General features: G+C 42.5%; 1 protein-coding gene across 5 annotated transcripts in view; it reads right to left on the bottom strand.

Annotated features, from left to right (window-relative positions):
* Nucleotides 1-13,714: 13,714 nt before the first annotated feature.
* Nucleotides 13,715-20,769, bottom strand: part of SMPX (small muscle protein X-linked) — a 40,142-nt gene continuing 33,087 nt past the window's right edge. For all 5 annotated transcript variants that reach the window (XR_007200179.1, XM_048287764.1, XM_048287799.1 and 2 more), the window contains one exon: nt 13,715-14,208. Coding sequence is in view for 1 of the 5 variants with exons in the window: in XM_048287753.1 (XP_048143710.1) it covers nt 14,203-14,208 (6 nt within the window). In the remaining 4 variants the exon portion in view is untranslated. The remainder of the gene's footprint in view (nt 14,209-20,769) is intronic.

Below are 20,769 nucleotides of genomic sequence, written 5' to 3' on the forward strand. Positions count from 1 at the left end.
CACCCTGACATTTCTGCTACTCCTGACTGTGGCTTAGAGGCTGTAAGCTGAAATTATAAACAGAATATGAAAGCAATCACCATACAAATCACCTGCCTGTTTTTCCCCAAGCAGGTTTATTTGCCTTTGATGATATAAAATAGCTGTTAGAAGTCTAACAGATCTTCTGCAGGGAGCTGTATCTTGCAACTTTCTTTAAATGAGGTTTGTGGTCAAATAAGAATTTTTTGGTCCAAAGTTTACGGAGTTATATGGAAATAGAGACTGGCTTTGATTCCTTCAAATCCAGTAGAAATTTTGCCATCATCTCTGGAACAAGGAGAAACACAACTTTCTTAGCACAGAGAAGCCAGAGAGGCTGTCTTAGCTTAATTTTTCAACCTTATATGCCAGCTTTCTCGCCTGGTATGCAGGGTATAACCAGCTCCCAGTGGTCCAGTTAGAATAAAGGTCATTTTAAAGATCAGACCCTTTACAACTGAGCCCCTTATCTGCTATAGAAGAGAGTCTGGTGAGTTTCTACCTACAGCAGTTTATTTTTAATGGGTTACCTCTTGCTGTGTAGATATTTTCAGTGGCTTGTATGGAGTGAGCAGGCCAGGGTGAGCAAGGATGGGGAAGGGCAGCAATAATCTCTTCTAGGATGCTCCCATTCTGCAGCCTTCACTGATGCTTTAGGAAGCACCAGTGTTATGTGGGTGCCCCTGCTGATCTCACTTGGGTTACCTCAGAAGCAGTATTGTTTCCTACTGCTTCAACTTCTGGAAATGTTTAATTGAATGATAAAAAAGTTGATTTTTTTTCCCTGCTAGTCAGATCAGGCATTCTCCTGACCTTCCTCATATTTTCAGAGAACAGTTACTGGAGAAAATACTCTACAGCATTTCTACAGCTTCTGGAATTACAACACATTGCCATAATGTCCGGGAAAAAAGTACTGCAGAGAACCTCAGTTCCTGTAGGCCATTTGTGGTTTCCCATGTACTGAAATTCTCAACTAAAAAGACAAACAAGAGGATAAATAGGCATAGCTACGACATCAGAAACCAAAGTATTCAGGTCACTTTCAAAGGCAGAGAGAGCAGTTAGAAGCCAAGGCCCTGTCAGGCAGCTAAACAATCCTAATGGCCATTGCTCCTCATGACAATGTCCTTCCTACTTACTAAAATGCAGTGATTCTGTTATCAAGGTGGCATCTAACTGTCCAGTTTGGTTTAGGACAGTACTGTGTGCAATGGACACTTTTGAAACACTCAGAAAGTGCTGGGAAGTGCCCTCCCATGAGGCCACTGCTGTAAGTCACTGCAGTCAATAAATCTTTTTGCTCTTAATTGTTTGGGTTTCTCTTAGAAACAAATATTTACCAGCTTCTGGTTTGCACAGTCTTCTAAAGGTCACAAATGCTAGCTCCAAGGGGAGCCAGGCTATTCAACCTTAAACTATTTAACCTTGGTTTCCTGTGGCAGCCTGCAGTGCCATAAAAGCAGGCATCACTATGGGACGTATGTGCAAGGATGGAGGGGTAAAGTTCTTCTCCCCTTGGCCCATTTCAGCACGTTATTTTTAAAAGCTTATGTGTTCAGTGATGAAAATAGACGCCTTCATTCTGCTTATCCTTTTGGATGGGTTTGATATGTTGGATGCTAATGGTCTGCTGGGAAATTAGAATTTCTTTCTCATTTAAAAAATGTGGATGGAGGGAAGAGAAAAGGATTTTCTTGTGACTGTTATTACTAGTGAAAGCTTGTATTAAGAAGACAAAAGGTTCAGGTTTTCCAAAACAACTACAGTCCTTCTACATCCCCTACACAAATATGTGGGAACCTGTAGCTCCAAAGAAGCTTCAACTCAGCTACAAGCCTCATCTCAACTTCCTAAGACTATTCAGACATGAAATTATCTCTGTCAGTATTTCTTCTACCTACCTTTCATTTCATCATGACCAAAAAATCCAACCAGGAGAATTGCTGGGGAAGCTATAATCCAACTTTGTGCCTTGACTCTTTTCACGCTGACTCTACATTTGAATGGCATAATTTCTAATTGCACCAATCACCTACATACTCATCTGGGCTCCTTGCTTGTGAAGATAATAAAATGTGCTCTGAGCTACACCTTCTGCATGGTGAAGCAGTTTGGGGTTTGACTTTTAAACTTTTAGTCATTTATCCTCTTTGGTTTTTTCCTTGTTTTGGCTTTGGTCTGTTCTCTAGTGGCATTAGAGAAGGTGGAGCTTCCCTGGACTGGGAACCACTAGTTCTTCTGAGTGTGAGCCTTTAGCTCTTGCTTGGGTTAGCAAGAACCAGCTCACTTTCTTTTAAGGCTCATTATTTTTATCATCTTACCTAGAAAAATCACAAGAGACCAAGGTCCCCCCTTGCACGTAGGTCAATCATGTCTTGGGAAATACAGGGTTTGCTTTCTCACCTCTGTGATGGAAATTGATAGGATTGGCATAATTTTCCATTTTGATTGCTCTACTCGGTGTTTTATGTTTCCTGCAGAGGCGTAACATGTAACATCACAAATATATGTTACATATATGCAGACCAATAATAACAGCTTTAAATTAGGAAAGAGTTTCTAACAGTAAAGATAACAAAAGGCTAGGACTGGTTGCCTAGGGAGGTTGTGAGGTTGCCATCATGCATGGCATCATCTTTAAAGTGTGCTGTAAAGAATACATTCCTTACAAATCTGCCTGGATGCAAGGAGATGGATTAGATGGCATTTTGAATCCCTCTGAGGCTCTACTTCAGGATCTTCTGCTTCTAATAGGCATTCAGTCACAAAGTGCTCAGGCCTTGGTGATTCCCACAAGCGATTTTCTAAATAGGGGTGCTTTACTGAAAAACAAAAGCCTTAAATAGGAGAAAGCCTGGGGTGCACGCTGGTCTGTGATGCTTTGGAGACACCATAATTGCTGTTTGCAAAATTTACTAAGCATGTCAGTAGGCTGAAAATGTACAGGACAAAGGGCATGCAAAGTGCCTGCCTGAAAGCACTGCCTCTCTTCATAGGAAGAGCCAGTGGAAAGTCATTGCCTGACATCACTGCTCTTTAAAAAGCTGCTTCCCAGGGATGTCATGACTTGAGAACTTCTGCTGAGATAGACCTGTAACAAATGCATTTTTGACAACTGACTGCAGTAGTATGGAAAAGATCTCTACCACCACTGATGTCAGAGCTGGTTTTTCTTGTTTTTTCCCCTACATGACATAAAGATAAATAAACCAGGTAATTTTCTTTTTTAGATTAAATTGGTAGAGGAGAAATATCTTTTGTTCTGGATATAAGTAATTTGCATTTCTGGATGTCACTTTCTTCTCTCTTTTCTTGAAGAGGAGAAGCAAGGTGTGCAAAATATCAGTAGGCCAAAAAAACCAATAAGCAAGACTAACAACAGCCATATTCTTCTATCTGATTCATGCTGTACCGTACCAAGTTGAAAGAGGTGAAGAAGAGAGACCCCCTTGAAGAACTGGAAGCTGCTCCTGGTAAAGATTTCCCAGATGATGCAACACCAGTGTGACTGCTGGGGCACAACAAGACAAATTCTGAAGGAATAATGCCTCCACCTTGACATACATTGTGTTTCCCGAAATCCTGCCATCCAAAATCACTTCCACAACATGCTGGTTCACTTGCTGCTCCAGCAGGACAGAATGACTTCACAGTGGGAAACACAGTCACACCAAAGAAGCTCATGGAGGGATGAAATAGTCCCAGTTTTGTGGGAAAGGACTAGAAATCCTGGGCACTGGGATTTTTTGCCACAGATGTGAGGAGGTCTCTGAAGGACAGCAGGGCAGGAAGCCTCAACCAAGCAGGCCAGATGGGAGCAATCCCAGGGGAGACCAGGCTAGCAGAGCCTGAGTCCTCTGGAGGGAAGAGAAGGGAAGGAGAGGCCTCCAGTCCTCTCTCCCAGCCCCCCGGCCTGCCTTCACCCCAGCAGGAAGGAGTTTTGGAGGCTGTGATCCCACCTCATGTTCTTCTAAATCAGGCTCCTCCAGAGCCCATGATCTGCTGGGCTGCTTTTCCAGGTGGGGGCTGGTGATAAATCCAGGGTGCAAACCAGCACAGCTTCACCTACACCTGCAGCTGATCTGGCCTTTGGGTTTAGGTCAGAACACAGCTGCTTTCAGCTGCCTTGCTGGACGTGTGGCACAGGCAGAGCATGTTCCTCTCCTCTCAAGGGCTAGGGAAGAGCCCCCATGTCCCATTTGAGTCATGGCTATATGAATTTGACATTGAATTAATTTTCTCAACTATGTGGTGCTGACCAGTGTGATTTTCCCAATCTCCACAGAGCTCTTACCCCTCGCACTGCCCCACTTGATTGGTCTTAGTGCGAGGATGCTCAGTAACATTTATTGGAGAAAGAGCCCTAGCAGGGAGTTAAGAGGTGGCCTCATTCAGAGGTGTTAGTGGCTGAGTCACTGGGATGTCATTTAGGCATGAGGACAGACTGTGAAGGCCTTCGGATCACATGCGTGCATGACATTTAGAAGAGGTGGGTGACCTCACAGGAGATTATCTGAGAGATCTAAACTGGCCATAGAAAGTGGCACTGGAGGCCTTCATTTACCCTTGATAACCTTCAGCAATAAAAACAGAGGATGAGCATATGGATGTGTATGCAGGGAGTATGCAAGAAGTGCCGAGAACATTGTGAAGGCCAGAGAGCTGGTAAACCATATCCCAGCTCCAGTGACATGTGTCTGTCATGGAAATAGGGAGGAGGAGGACACTATGTGCTTGACAGGGCAGAGGACTTTATTTGCTTTATCTGGTTTTTTGTGTGTGCGATTTCTAGAAGACATTTTAGAATTTGTGCTTCTTACCTAGTTTCTGTAGGAAAGCACAAATCTGGATATTCTCCTGACCTTTATAATTCTAGGCACCAGGCCAGGACCAGGCTTGTCAGCAACGATGATAGCAACCAGCAACACTGAGAAGTAGAGCCCTATTTATTCAAACCCTGCCTCCCTTCCATTGCTCACCAGCATCTCCAAATCAGCACCTCAGCAGACACCAGGACTGTTGGGGCGAAGCAAGGAGAAAGATGGTTTTCCTAAGTGTAGTAACATTAAGGATCCAAAGGGCCTTAAAATTTGTCCTCAAGTCTTTGGCATCCTCTAAGCATTTATCTCTCATGGTTCAGTCCAGCACATATCTTTCACCAGCCTGCTGGACCTGCTTGGGTGAACCTGCTGAGCTATCTGTTTGAAAATCTGGCAGGAAAGGAGTGGTATGGCAGCAGGGATTTTAGAATCACAGAATCATAGAATTGTTTAGGTTGGGAAAGACAAGATCATCAAGTCCAACCCAAAACCCAGCACTGCTAAGTCCACCACTAAACGATGTCTGTTGCTCTTCTCTGGACTCGCTCAGCCCCTCAATGTCCTTCTTGTAGTGAGAGGCCCAAAACTGGACACAGGATTTAAGGTGTGGCCTCACCAGTGCCAAGTAGAGGGTGACAGTCACTGCCCTGGTCCTGCTGGCCACACTATTGCTGACACAGATCAGGATGCCATTGGCCTTCTTGGCCACCTGGGCACACCCTGACTCATGTTCAGCAGCTGTTGACCAACACCCCCAGGCTGACCCTTTTACACTGCACAGCTTTCCATGCATTTTTCTCCAAGTCTGGAGCATTACCTTGGGTTGTTGTGACCCAAGTGTTGTGACCTGGTGGTTCACCTCATTGAACCTCATACAACTGGCCTTGGCCCATTGATCCAACCTGTCCATATCCCTCTGCAGACCCTTTCCGCCCTCCAGCAGTTAAACACTCCCACCCAGCTTGATGTCATCTGCAAACTGACTGAGTTGATAAAGATATTAAACAGGCCTGGTGCCAAAACTGAGCCCTTGGTTACCACTTGTGACCAGCTGTCCTCTGGAAGTCCAAGGTGGCAGTTCTGCTGACCCCCCTCCTTCTTCAAGAATCAAAAACTTTTTATCATTTCATGATGGCTTTGCCCGAGACACCATCCAACCATCACATCACCCACAAGTCCTCTGCCCACAAACAACAGGCCCAGCAGGGCACCTCCCTTGGTTGGCTCACTCACCAGCTGTGTCAGGTCATCTTCCACACACTGCAGGCACCCCCTGGACTTTTTCCTCACTGATGTGGTGTATTTCCAGCAGACAACTCGTAAGTTGAAGGCCCCCATGAGAAAAGGGGCCAGTGATCATGAGACTTCTCCCAGCTGCTTATAAGAATATTTCATCTGCCTTATGGGAGACCTGAAATCACTCTTCTCCCTGACCTGTTTTTCAAAGCAGAAACCTACACCTAGGCTGTCTTCAGCCTCTCAGCCCCACCTTCCACATCTTACTTTCTATGAGTTCATCCCAGTTTCACTACCCTCCTACACCTGATGAGTTAATTTACTGTATTGGGTTTGCACAGCCTGGTTTTTGGTAGCAGGGGGGCCACAGAGATGGCTCCTGTGAGAAGCTTCTGGAAGCTTCCACCATGTCCAGCAGGGCCAATCCCTAATGGCTCTGAAGATGGACATGCTGTTGGCAAAGCCTAGGCCAATTAGAGATGGTGGTGTAGCAGGTTCAGTTTGTAAACCGGGCAGAAACACCAACTAAGTGTAGTGGTTTGGTTCAAAATATCCATTTCTTACTTATTTTCCTTCTGTGAGACAAGAATTAGGGAGAAAGCAAAGCAGGCACAAAACTTAAAAGAATATAAAAAAATTTATTAACAGACCTAAAAGTCAGGAAAAAAGTCAGACTAAACCTTCAGAACACTTCTCCTCCCCCCACCGACCATGTAAAAAGACAACCCTTGAGATTTTTTCCAGTCAGGTTACCACCTCTATAATAATCTTTTCCAGTTCACTTAGGGAGAGGAGTCTCTCTTGCTCATGCTACGGAGACATCTCCACAAGAAACAGTTCTCTAATTGCTTCAGTGTCACAGCGAGACAGCCGCCCAGGTTGGTTCTCTGCTCACATGTGAAAGTCCCTTCCCTCGACTTACAGCTTTCCCCACAACTGCTTTCGAGGGTCCAATCTTGAGCTAATGGGGTACCATTTTAAGGTTGAGCTGTTTGGAAACAAAGTTTCTCTTCACCTATCTCTGGAAGCATCTTCATCTCCAGGAACAGAGGCCCTCCTCCTCCCCTGGGAGCAAGGGTCTTCATCACTTTCATCTCTCTCTGTTCAAGCTTATCATAAAATCACAGCTACTTCAACATTTGCTTATTTCAGCACAGGTACTTTTGCTCACAGTTACAATCATCTGCTTGTTTCAGCACAGGTACCTTTGCTCACCATTGCAGTTTGAATGCTCCACCCCCCATGCTTCATGAAATTACAACAGGTACTCTGATGTATCACAGTCCATCACCATAGCTTTACAACAGAATTTCAGCTTCTAGGTTTGAAGCATCTCCTCTTTCTCCTCTCTCGGGGTTTCAGCTCTTCCTTCATCACTGACTTTGGTGTCTTTATGGTGTTTTCTTCACGTGCCTTCACCTTTCCTCTGACTTGGGAGAAGATTGGTGTCTGCAGGCTTCATCTGTTCTGGAGAATCTTACAACACTCGAAGGGTTAATCTCACCCGGGCCTTGCAGCTGGAATTCGCCTCTTGCTGTTGGTCACATGAGCTTTGCCGGGCAGTGGCCTCAGATGAGTTTTGGCCGAACTGGGTGAGGGTTGGCCTGGCCTGGCCACACCGCAGGGCTGCCTGCAAGGAGCAGGGCTGCGGGGGCTGGCCCGCACTGAGGGGGCTGTGCCGGGTGTCCAGCGAGCAGAAGCGGCTGAGATTTCAGCCAAGCCCCACCGCGGCTGACCCGGCCGGGCCACACCGAGCAGGGCCCAGCTCCAGTCCCCAGTTGCCTGTCCAAAAGCCAGAAGCAAGGGAGAGCTTTCCTGGGCTTTGTCCATTCTTAAATGTGGATCACAGAGATGTGTCAAGCTTCTTAAGTCACTTTAAAAAGCTGCCAGTATTCAAACTAGCCAGTTGATTGGTTCTATTGCATCTAGAGGAAGCTGTAAGCACCTCTTTGCAAAGAATCACTTGCGTGACTGATGGAGCCCTCCTTAACTAAAAACCCAAACTATGCTAAACCATGACAGGTAGTAACACCTCTGTGATAACATATTTAAGAAGAAATCAAAACAAAAGTTGTGGCGCAGTTGTAATTTTCGGCCAGAGAAGAGCAGAGTGAGAACCCGTGAGAGGAACAGCTCTGCAACACCAAGGTCAGTGGAGAAGGAGGGGCAGGAGGTGCTCCAGGCACCAGACCCGAGATTCCCCTGCAGCCCATGGTACCGCCCATGGTACAGCCCATGGTGAAGCAGCTGTACCCCTGCAGCCCATGGGGATCCACAGGGATGCAAAGGTCCACCTGCAGCCTGTGGAGGAGCCCCACACTGGAGCAGGTGGATGCCTGAGAGGAGGCAATGATGCTGTGGGAGACCCATGGAGAGAGGTGCCCTGCTCCCAGGCTGGAGCAGCCTGTCCTTGAAGACCTGCACTCCATGAAAGAGTGACCCACGCTGCAGCGGTTTGACGGGGACTGTGGCCTGTGGGATGGATTCACGTTGCAGCAGTTTGAAGGGAGCTGTTGCTCATGAGATGGACTCACTTTGGAGAAGTTCACGGAGAGCTGTCTCCCATGGGAGGGACCCCACAGCGCAGCAGAGGAACAACTCCTCTCCCTGAGCAGTGCGAGAAGCCACAGGAAATTAACTGATCATAACCCCCATTCTCCATCTCCCTGCACTGCTGGGGTAGGAGCTAGAGCTGAAAGGAGGGAGGGGTAGGGGGAAGGTGCCTTTAAGGGTTTACTTTACTTCTCATTATTATTGTTAGTAATAAATCCAACTCATATCTCTAAGTTAAGCCTGTTTTGCCCTTGATGGTATTTGATGAGTGATTTCTCTCAGTCCTTATCTCAACTCATGAACCCTTCATTATATTTTCTCTCTTCTGTCCAGCTGCAGAGGAGAATGAGTGAGCAGCTTTGGTGGGTGCCTGGCAGCTGGCCAGCATCAACCTATGACATCTGTGGGAGACAGAGGAGTAGAAACTCCTGCAATTAAAGGAGGCTTTGATTTACAGCCCTGGAAGAGACTAGGTCTGGCTTAATTGATAGAGATTTATAGATCTTAAGCAAAAGGATTACAAGCCTGTGTTCCTATAGTTATAAGTAAAAACGTACGCTGGGTGCTCTGGTGGAGGGTTTTAAATATAATAGTGTGATTTTATATAGTTTAAGAATGTAGATGGTATAATAGAGACATCTGTGTGTACGTGACATGAGAAGTTATTGGTCAAAACATAGCTGCATTGCAGTGAGAAGTGCCACAGGTGATAGGTCATAAATCCAAAACAAAGTGTTGTTTTAGGTGCCTATTGGATTGGAAAGTTATAAATTACGATGTAACTCTAAATCTTGTGACTAGTCGCCATTATTCGGAGGTGTTGTAAAATCTCACGCCTCGACTGATGCATTTTGTTATTTTAGACAATAAATTCCTGTAACTGCAAAGTCCCATCCCTGAAAGTTATTTCCTCCGACGAGTGAACACGCAGGAAATTCAACAGACATCTACTCATCTGGATCCTCCTCATGCCCAAAAAAATGTGTGAATTCTGCCCCTTGTGTCCAAACTTGCCTCACGTGGTCGACAGCTACGCGTTAAAGACAGAAGATGCTGTGTACTGTGCCATTACAATGCTCAGTTCAGCTGCATGTTGACTTCTGCATTTCTGCTAGTGCCGGGGCTTGGATTGTCAGTCTTCTGTTGGAAGGGAGATGTGTTATGGACCACTAAGACCCTGCAATTGCTCAACTAGGAACGTATTAGATGGAAAGGAAGAACCACTGTATTGGATGAAGATTACTCTCAACAGAAACTATTGCAGTACCTGTGAAAAACATTTACTATGGATGCAGCATCTGTAAGAAAGACAAATCTAATTCCAGTTTCACTAAAGATACAGCAAAGGATTAAATCACTTTTCACATTATGACATCCAGACAGAATCAAATTTAATTAGTCACCAGACAAGATTTACCATCCACCAGTTCTTAAGAAACCCACAGTTGGTATCAGGGCCAGAGCACTCTCACTTCACTTGCACTTGCAGTCAGTCACCAGTCTTCTGTAGAATGTCTTTGAAAGCATCCACCTCATAGATTACTGCAAAGTAATGCAGTGGGAAGTAAATACAACATATGAATAGGTGTGCTTATTTTACAAACAGCTTTAAATTTCTTCCAAAGACACAGGAAAACTGGATTTTACCAGGTTTGACTGATCTTATATCCAGTCCTCAGGTTTTTTTGTCTCTACAGAATATTTTATCTTGGGGCTGCAGTATTTTTGAGGACTGAAAAACTGGCTTTAGGGGAAGTTTTCTTTGTAATTATTCATGCACCAGTAGTACTAGGCAGTTCATACACCAAAATTAAGGTATTTTTTCCAAGGGCATTATTTAATCTGCAAAAACTTATTCAAATTAAATATGCACACATTAGAGAAACTGGGACATAGTCACAAGGGCAAAAGAAAATTGTTTCAATATTTTGCCCCTAAAGCTAAAGAAAATATACAACTATTTTCCTTGGACCATCTTCTGTGATTCTCTTCTCTCAACACCAATTTTTTATAACAAAAAATGGCCAAGCTGCCAGATTTTTTTATGCCTTCTCATAAATAACTTACAGACTGCATAAAACAAGAGATAAATAAAAGGACCTTCTTTATCACCCTTATGAGTACACTGAGCACAGTCCTGGTGAGATGCCATTGAACTCAGTGAACTGCGCCTCCAGATGTTGATTGGGGAATTCACATCCATAAACCCAGTTGCATGTAACTACAGATGTTTTACCGATACAGTATGTAAAGCAGTATGGTGAGGCCTTGCTTTTACTACCTTTTTTTTATTTTTTAACTTCTTGCTTTTACTATTAGCTTACACCATCACAGAAAAGACAAAACTGCCAGTTTAGTTCTATAATTAAAATTAATGCATAAATCCAAGCCTCCAGAGTTCTAAGACAAATAACACTGCTTGCATCAGAAATGCAGAAGCAATATAATCTTTTAACTGAAAGTGATTACTTACCAGAGTAAGAAATGGAGATACATTCAAACTCCCCCAAAATTTCAGATAACGGTAATTATTATTTTACCTCTATATTTATCTTTACCTGTAAACTAAATGTGTTTGGATTTTTCTGTGCAGATGATAAGAAAAATTGTTAGAGTGTGGTTTTGTTCACTGGCCAGTGATTAAAACTCTCTTCCCAAATGTATTGGGGTCTTGCTGTCCCATTAGACTAAACCCTTTGCTGTGGGCACTGCATGATACCTATTTCTGGTTTTTTAACAGAACATGTTGCTACCACATGGTTGAGCAATTTCTCTTAGATTAACAAAATACCTTTTCTGGCATCAGGATTAAAAAAAACAAAATTAGAACACAGAGTACTGGGTAGGGAGTTGACAAAGGAAACTCTTCCCCCACCTTTCATGCCCAGTGCCTGGTGACATGGGGGCAATACTGTCCCTTTGATTTACTGTCACACCAGCACCAAACAGAGAGCAGGGCACAGGGATGACATTGAAATCCACATATTTTGCTTTTTATCATGAGTCCCCCACTGAACAGGTTAGGGGTTATGGGGTGGAGTGGAGCTTATCTCTCTGGTTCAGCTGTTTGCTTCAGTGCAGCCATTCCTCTGGGGTCGCTCTCTAGGGGTGGTCATTAGTGAGGTGTTAATACACACCTGTCAGTGAGTTTGGCTCATACCCACAAAGACTCCCATGTGACCACAGGAAATCGGCATGATTTTAGCATGATCTGTTATTATGTATTTCTGTGCTCATTCTTCGTTGTAAGACTTCAATTCTTCCCTAAATTTGTGCCAAAATCTAACATCTGGGCATAGAGTTTCCCATGCCAGAAGTACTAGACTGTAGAGTTGCTTGGGGAATGTTTCATTGGTCTGTGTGTGCCTACAGTCAGATCTTTTAATGAGGCTTAGATGAAAAAAAACCTCACTACCACAAGAAGGTTCAGACCAGTTGTAAACAGTTGGCTAGCAAGACACAGAGAGTCTTCAGAGCCTCCTTTTTTCCTAGTACTTAGTTGCTAATTTCACATTTTGTTAAGGATTTCTTGTAGTCCTAAGACTCAACCCAGGGTTCTCATTGATCCCTGCTCCCCATTAGCTGTCAGCCTCAAGGGAGCTTAAAATTATACATATTTTGAATTTTTGTTTAAAATAAAAACAAAACTCAGAATAACTATTCTTTGCCTCTGACTGGTCCCTCCCACTCTGAGGATGTTTCAGTGGCCCCTGGTGGTACCCCTCCATTCGGAAGCAAGGATTTGAAATCTGGCAAAAGAACCACACTTCTCTGTCAGGGATGGGGTTTTTTCTTTCACTTACACATTCAGGTGTGAAGACTGGGATGTGAAGATGGACAACTCACTCCATCCCCTGGAATTTCCACTGCAAAGTTTCCTAACTACAAAAGGAGGGGGGAATGAGGCTTTATTCCCCAGTTCTCTGAAATTAGTATGTTTTAAGTGAGTAAAGAAAACAAAAGCCAAGGCCCTGACTCATCTCACCTTCAGCATGCTTTTGGATCAAGGGATTATGTGTTTTCTCCTTTTTATCATTTCCATACTGGTAGGAACAATGCAGTCCAGTATCAGTGACTGATAATGCAGTCTTGGGTAAAATTGTTCATTTTTGATGGAACAGACATGTTAATCTCATCGGGATGTAAATGAAAGGTGCTCCTGATGCATTCCATCTCTTGACACTTCCATTTCAACCTGTCCTTCAGGGATGTTCACCTCCAAGAAATGCATTAAGGGAAATCAGAGCATATAAGGATGAAGCAGGATAGCAAGCAATGTTGATATTGAATATTCAAAGTAAAAAATACAAGAATGTCATTTTAATTGAGCTGCAGAGAGTACAGCTCCTTTCTAATTTCCTGTACAAAGTAATGCAAATATATGGAAACTTAAAATTCAAAAATCATTTCAGTTAGCTTTTGTATTATCTGACGGAGCAAACAAGAATTAAATGGATGTCATTGTAAGTAATATTCAACTTGAAATCTGTTTTCTAACCAGAATAATTATCTTTATTTTATTTGAATAAACAAGAGCCAGGCACAGAGTTTCAGAATATGTAGAATAGCTTCAATCAACATTAGAAGAATATTATTAAAAACAGCTCCTCATATCCCTTTACAGTAAGTAACATAAAAGAGACCAAGGAGACACAGTCTATTAAATTTCTCTAACAATAAGATCTCATTTCCAAAAATAGAATAGGCATCAGTCTTCTTTTATGTACAGTCCATATAACACTAGTATCAAGGATTAATCACTCTATGTAAGAGCTGCTGTGATCATACACTACTTTTGCCTAGCATCCATATTCCCATGTCCCCTTTTCATTTGAGCTTTTGAAGATAATGATTGTTCAAGCTATATTCATGAACATGCTCCATCAAGGCTGGATGACTGTTTATTTGAATAAAGGTTGCAGGTTTTCTGTCAGCTACCTCACATCTTGTATATTCATTGTATAAAGGCGGTGCATAAGTATCAGAACAGCAGTGCATTTTAGATTTTGGAGAAAAAGAAACACTTTGTCTCTACAACAAAAGAAAAATTTAGCTCAACTCACCAGAAAGACCATTGCTTCTAATATTTTCCTTTCCTTTATTACACATGATACATGATTCCTCTTCTATAACCAGGAACTCACAACAGGACATAAAAGATGTTACACTCCTCACTTATTCTGCATTTTGTGAAGTCATTTAAAAACTCATTTATACACATTGACATTTTTCAAAAAGAAAGAAACCAAATTAATTGCAAATAATGATGTAATTTTTTAGAAGTATTTATTCTACTTTTGCTCAAACTTCAAATTACACTATTCCCCATTCTCAGGTCAAAATCATCCCTGTACACACACATATTCATTGCTAGTTGCTTTGTTCTGTTTTATTTCAGCAGTACTTTCCTATGTTAAACAAAATGGACAACAAGAAAGCATTGATATAAATGTACAAAGAAGATACTTCCTATGGGGTATTGAAGAGTTGGGAAGTTCATAGTCTTCGTACAAATATATAAAATATTTGAAATTATCTCCATTCATTGGAATCCATTCAGTTTCACTTGTCAGACCTGTGCAACAAATACAAGACCAGAAATTAATCATTATCAGTGCACTCGTGGGTATTTTCATATCATGCAGGAAAGCTGTGAGGGGGAGGACACTCCCCACACCTGCAATTTTTCCTTTGCTGACAGCACTTGTTTACAGCCAAAGTCAGGGAATACAAATCTTTGTGATCCACTAGCTTTTCCCACCTACTCTCCAAATCTCTGTCTGATGAAACTTCATGATTCCGTCAAGACCTCAGGCCTTTAAAGCCTTGAGTTTTGCCCTTGCTACAGGGTGCTGGGGCTCTGCCCCACCCCATCTGCCCATCCAGCAGAGTGTGGGAGCTGGGCAGGGCACTGGGCAGGGTCCAGCCCTACACAGACCCTGAGTGGGACTCAACCCCAGGAAAGCCCTGCCACCACTCCAGCAGGCACAGGGGGCAAATCCTGCCATGTGCCCAGCAGTGTGGCCATGTTGCAGGGTTTAGAGATGCATCAATTTATAAAAACCAAAACGGTGTTTAATTTTACCAGTAAATACTACTTACTGATATATACATATATTTCTGTGCATTTTAAGTTTTTTTTTCAACTACTTTGACTATCCTCTTCTCTTGCCTTTTCTGTTCTGCCCATTACAGTCTTTACTGGTAAGACTCCATCCAAACTGAAAAGTCTTGGGGAATTTTCAGCCTCTCTTCTTTTGGTAGAATATATCTTCCTGTAACTACTTTTGTCACAGCTCCACTTCTCTTTTATTTCTGCTTTAATTCTCTTGATTGACTAGCACTGAGGACAGTATTCTAGACATAGTAGCAAAGCATTTTCTGTGTTCTTTTCATAAATCCCACTGATTTATTTATTTATCTAAAGCAAGGCTGGGGGGGCACTTAGCTTCTGTCTGGGGAGTGATGAGCAATTTCTTTTGACCTGTCTACAGGGACTCTTTCCTGCATAGTCACAGCTAATTTGAAGCCCAGAAAATGGCCTATTTCTGTTCTCTTTGAAGTTAAGGAATACCATGGTTGCTATTGATATCAGTGGTTCCAGACAGCTCAATATTGAAAACCAGAAAACAGGTTTTGCAATTAATTTTCAAAAGATCAAGACACTAACTGTCCCAGCATATATGTTTAATCAGCTAAGATGTAAGTATTTGAGGTGGAGAAATATGTCTACTTTTGGTAAATTTTGTTGAACTCATGAACCTTTTATAAATGCTTAGAAAATAGAGAAAAGTCACAGGACAGAACAAAAAATGACAACTTTCTGTATCTCGTGATATGTTACATAAAGCGAGTTTCGCTGTGCTCCTGAACACATGCAGGCTGTGCACATTTGGACAAACACTGGAGGGACATTCAAAAGGCTGAGATTGCTTAGCTTTCAGAAAAAACTCTTCCCTGGGGAAGAGAGGTGCTATTAAGAGAAACCCTGCATTGCTTACACTGACTGCTTGAAAGTGACGGCAACTTTTAAATAAAGAAGCCAAATGTTAATTAACTTGTCTTGAAAAAAAGTGAGAGGGTGTCACTGCCTACAGTGAAGCGGCCATAACACCATCTGTAGTGCTACCAACACTCTCTGTGGCCTTTAGCAATCAAACAACGTGGCCATCTCATAGCTGGGCTCAGTAAGGCAATGCACTGTTCTGTTTCAACTGAAATTTCCTTCCAATCAGGTAATTTTAGGTATTTCTCTTTCTGATCTCAAAACCAAAATCCAACTTTAAGGTTGTGCTTGATGGCTCCCTGGGATATGCAGGCATGTGTAATCCTGTCCTATATAATTACCTCCTGCCTACACACGCTCTCCATGTGCTTCAGCACTCGGGATTATTCTGTCTTCTCTTTCAAACTCTTCTGTGTCTGTTCCTGAGTATCACAGGGTGGCTGTTGTCAAGTGGTGTGTGAATAAAACATTGCTGGCTGTGACTGAACTCAAGGGGTCAAACCTGGAATTGGGAGAAAGAGTGTGCAGGGCACAGCAGGCAAATCTGAGCACAGTGTGGTCCCCGGTGTCACAAGTGTTTTCTGATCCTTCTGCTGAAAGGCACCAGCGACAGGTTCTGCCTCCAAACACATTGTGGGCAGGTTTGTGGCACGATGGACATCTGAAATTTACCATTCTGAGTTTTAGGATTACATGATATTTTTTGGTACCTTTCTAGCAGATTCAGCTTCTTAGATTGTAAGGCTGTATTTTCTGCATTTTCTGTCTCCCTGGAGGAGACATCTGCCCTGCATGGGAGCTCCATGCTTATCTTCTTTAAGTAGTTTAGCCTCTCCTCACTTCCTGAGTTCCTAATGACAGCCATCCTGTGCTGGGCATATCAAGCCCCCAAGTATCGTGGTGATACAAAGAAGATGGGTACAAAGCCCTTGGGTACAAAAAGGATGGAGACAGACTTTCTTCACTGTGCCCAGGGACAGGATAGGAGACAGGCACAAATCGAAATACAGGGAATTTCATCTAAATAGGAAATAAAATTTCTTTTACCATCAGAAGGGAGAAACACTGGTCCAGGTTGCCCAGGAAGGTTGTGGAGACTCCATTCTTGGAGATATTCAAACCCTGAATGGACATGGCCCTGAGCAATGACCTGAGCAGGGCATTGGACTGGATGTTTTCCAGAGGTGGTCTCAAGGCTCAGGCATTCTGTAAATCTGGGAAGAGCCTTTGCTTGTCCCAAGGGAAGCTGTCCCCCGCTCACGAGGGCCAAGGTAGATTCATGGGCCATGTGCAAGGTCCCTCTTGCCCCTGCCTGGCTGTGGAGCCATCAGTGAGTTTACAAACTAATACAGCAAGGTATTATACAGTGTTACTGTGTTGCTAAAAAGCCAAGTAATCTGGTTGATGGATTACTTTTAGTCACACACTCCATTTTTCAAATACTTCTTTGTCCTTCCTTTGTTTCCTCCAGGTTTGTCATTCATCTCCCATTGAAATTAATATTAATATCACTTAATACCTTTATGACCTCAGGGCTGAAAAGTCCAAACTGGCATCATATTCCATCCAGCCAAGCAAGCACCCCTCTTCTTCCCCCCCTTCCATGACACAGGTTTCTCACCAGGCAGTGGACCCACCAAAAGACCTGCTGTGTCCAGTTCTTCCAGTCACAACTGAGACACAGCAGCTCTAACCAAAGGAGACCCAGCCTTCTAGGAGACAATGTGCCTACAAGAGTAGCTAATTAGCAGGAGGAGCAATAAAAAAACATAGCTCCCAGGAACTCTGCCACTTGCCATCCAAAAGAAGCAGAAATCAAATTGCCATGATGATAAATCTTTCCTCAGGGCTCAGGTGCTGAGGAAAATCAAGCCCACTGTTCTCAAGTTTTGTCTAGAGCATGCTGCTTGCAAGTGGTGCTATTTTAACACCTGGTAGCAATATTATCTTTCTTTCAGGTATACTCTCTGCACTCTGGTTGCTTATAATTACTACCTGAGCTCCCTTTGCAGTCAGTGGACCCTCTATTATCTCCCTGTGATGCTCTAATCCACTCAGACCTCCCACTGGCCAGCTCCAATTCTCCCTGTTCCAGCTCCCAAAGGCACGTTATTTTTAGAGCACAAACTCCTCCGGAGATCAATGGGAGCCTGTAAACTCAAAAATAGGTTGCTTATGGTACATTAATAATCCTCATAGTTATGTTCTCTGGTGAGTCTTTCAGCTGCTGCAGGTTATCACCAGACTCCCTCGCTGCTCCAATCAACCTTACACGGATCAACCCTTGGCCATTTAAACAAGGGAAATACTTGAGAGGAAATGCTTAAATGTTGTCCTGATTAAGGGTGGGCATAAGCACATGCTTATGAGCACTTTGAAACATGGAATCAGAGGGTTTTTCAGCCCTCAAGACCTTCTCCACTCCGTGACTGAGAATCTGCAGGGCTATGACTGCAGTCGGTTGGATGCCAGTGTCAGCTTCTGCAACAAAACCGACTGGATCCCTGAGGTTTCTAACCAGAGAACAAAGCAATAGCTATTTTTATATAAGAAATTATTTAATGTATGTGCTGTTCAACACAGATGCAACTTCAAAAATAAATGCAAATAAAGGAATGAATTGCAAAATCTCACTATTTTTTTTTCTTTTTCAAAATTACAGTTTTTAATGCTGCATCTCCCTTTTAATTTCTGAAAACACCCAACTGGTTAACAGCAAGCAGATAAAAGATTTATTCTTAAAAAAGCACTAGTAATTCCAATTGCCAGTGTTTTCTGTTCTTGTAGAGTATGATAGCTGGAGGAAGAAGAAATATTAAATCCATCCAGATTTTGGCTGTATCTCCATATACGCAATAAAATGACCCCATTTGGTGCTAATATTATAAAACTAAAGACCATGCATGAATCACCTAGGCACTAAATAAATTTATTTTCATTATTTCAATGGTTTCTAGCCCTATATATTTAACCCCAAAATTCTGCTAAGGCATCATCTTCTATAAGAAGTAACTTTACACAGGAGAAAACAGACATTAGCACTTCAAGGAAGATCAGTGATTATAGCAAGTGCACCAAGGTTCAGTAAATGCCTCCCACTCAACAAGCTTCCAAAGTGAACGACCACATGATGTTTACTCCTCACCAGAACCCATTTATAGATCTCTTACTCACCACTATCTCAGTCATAAATGCAACCCTCAAAAAGAGGCAGCAAGGAGCACTCTATTTGGGAGCAGACAGAGAATTTGCAGTTGGAGAACCAGCCCTTGTCTTCACCATACTTTTTAGCCAGGCTGTGGATCATGATTTAAGTCAACTACACTCTAAAGATTCCAAACTACTGAAAGTGTTCATTGCATAACATGTGAATTGCACATGGACAACAGGTATGGCTGCTTAAAGAAAATTCTGCACCATTTGGAAAACTGATAAAAAGGGGTAAAAAAATGCCCCTTCAAAAGTACAAGTGGTAAATGAAGGTAATGACTTCTTACGGAATTAGGAGACCCAGGAAAGGGTTTTGTTCCCATGATGTCATTTAAAAGACATCTGGCCATTCCCAGCAAATAGCACACTGGGAATGAAAAGGGTATCAGTTACAGTAAGGTAAGAAGGGGACAGAGGTCATGAATGTCTGTCAGTCTGGAGCAGAATTAGTCTGGAATTACAAACACACTCCTCTACAGAAGGAAAAACCTGGGCAAGAGGTAAATCCAGGGACATGTCTTCTTTGATTGCTCCAGTGAATTGTCAATGTGAAATAAAGCCAGACTATCTCCTTAGACTCTCTAATTCTCCTGCACATCTGGTAAAAGCCTTGACCTTTGGGAGACAGTAACCTGGAGTGCCAGTGGATCTGCTTTAATTCCTCTCCTCTCACTTCCCTTTGATGGGCAGCACTTGCTACGACCAGCTTCTCCCATGCAACTACTTTAATATTTATATCATATCGGGATCACTGTCCACACAGATGCCAGAGGAAGCAGTAGGAAGTCAAATGTGCCCCAGGTTAACATATTAATGCTATGATGGGATGCCAGAGAGATGTTTTAAGTTGCAAAGGGGAGGGAGTTCATCCCTTGACTCCTTTCCAATGATATCTGGTTGACTAGATGAAAGATCCTACTTTAAATTAAACTATTCTTTCCTGCATGGTTTTTTACAAATTATTTCCACACATTTGTTATATTTCTGTCAGGATAATGAGAACAACTCTCATAGAGCTGAGTGTATATCATATGTCTGTTAAAATAAGTTTTCTCTCATTTATATTTTCTGGGCATTGTCCCTGTGAAATACTGGAAAGATTAACATTTATGCCTTTTTTTTTAATTATTTTTTTAACTCTGGGTGGTTTTTTTTTTTTTTGCACTTTTCCTACAGTCAATATAAATGTGTAAGAAAGCAGCTGAAAATGGAAATGTAGATTGCACATGCACATACACATACATGCCAGGTTTCAAAACCAAAAGAAAAAGGTCAGAATTTTTATTCCTTCAATTTGTCTGATAAAGAATGCTAGGCAAAAAATATTTTCCAACAAAATGCAAAAAGAATCTTTTTAATTTCAAGCTTTGCCATCTTCACTATGAAGAAATTATTGAAAGCCAAATGCTCCTATTGACATATATATGTTCTTTCTCTAATTTATATCTTAGTTCAGACAGTGTGACATGGAGAGTGAAGGGCAGTTTTGACCCTTTCACTATTTGCAGCTCAGTAGTGCACACACAAAGGAGCTGCAGCCGACTGCTGTGTAACAGCAGGTCTAGACAGACACAATAGACCCTTTTATATAAGACAAGAAAAATCAGGTGGAAACATTCCTTGTGTTTCAAAATTTATCAAAATTTCTTGTTACCTACACTGACACAAAGCTTTGTCACCAAAGGAACTTGCAGAAGAGACACAGTTCCATTCAGTGGTTCTGAAATGACAGTTGTCAATAGAAGTCTTTCAGATCAACATGAATTCTAAATTTTTGTTCTCTGGAAGACCTAATGTCCATAAAGTCATGACATTTTTCATGTGTTATATTGCCTTTTCTTGATAGGGGAACCCAGATGCTGATGATCCACACGTATGTGGTTCCTGACAGTCCAAGATGTTGCGATAAGTAGCAGTTTC

The sequence above is a fragment of the Corvus hawaiiensis genome, chromosome 2, assembly GCF_020740725.1.
Source record: "Corvus hawaiiensis isolate bCorHaw1 chromosome 2, bCorHaw1.pri.cur, whole genome shotgun sequence".
NCBI classification, from domain to species: Eukaryota; Metazoa; Chordata; class Aves; order Passeriformes; family Corvidae; genus Corvus; species Corvus hawaiiensis.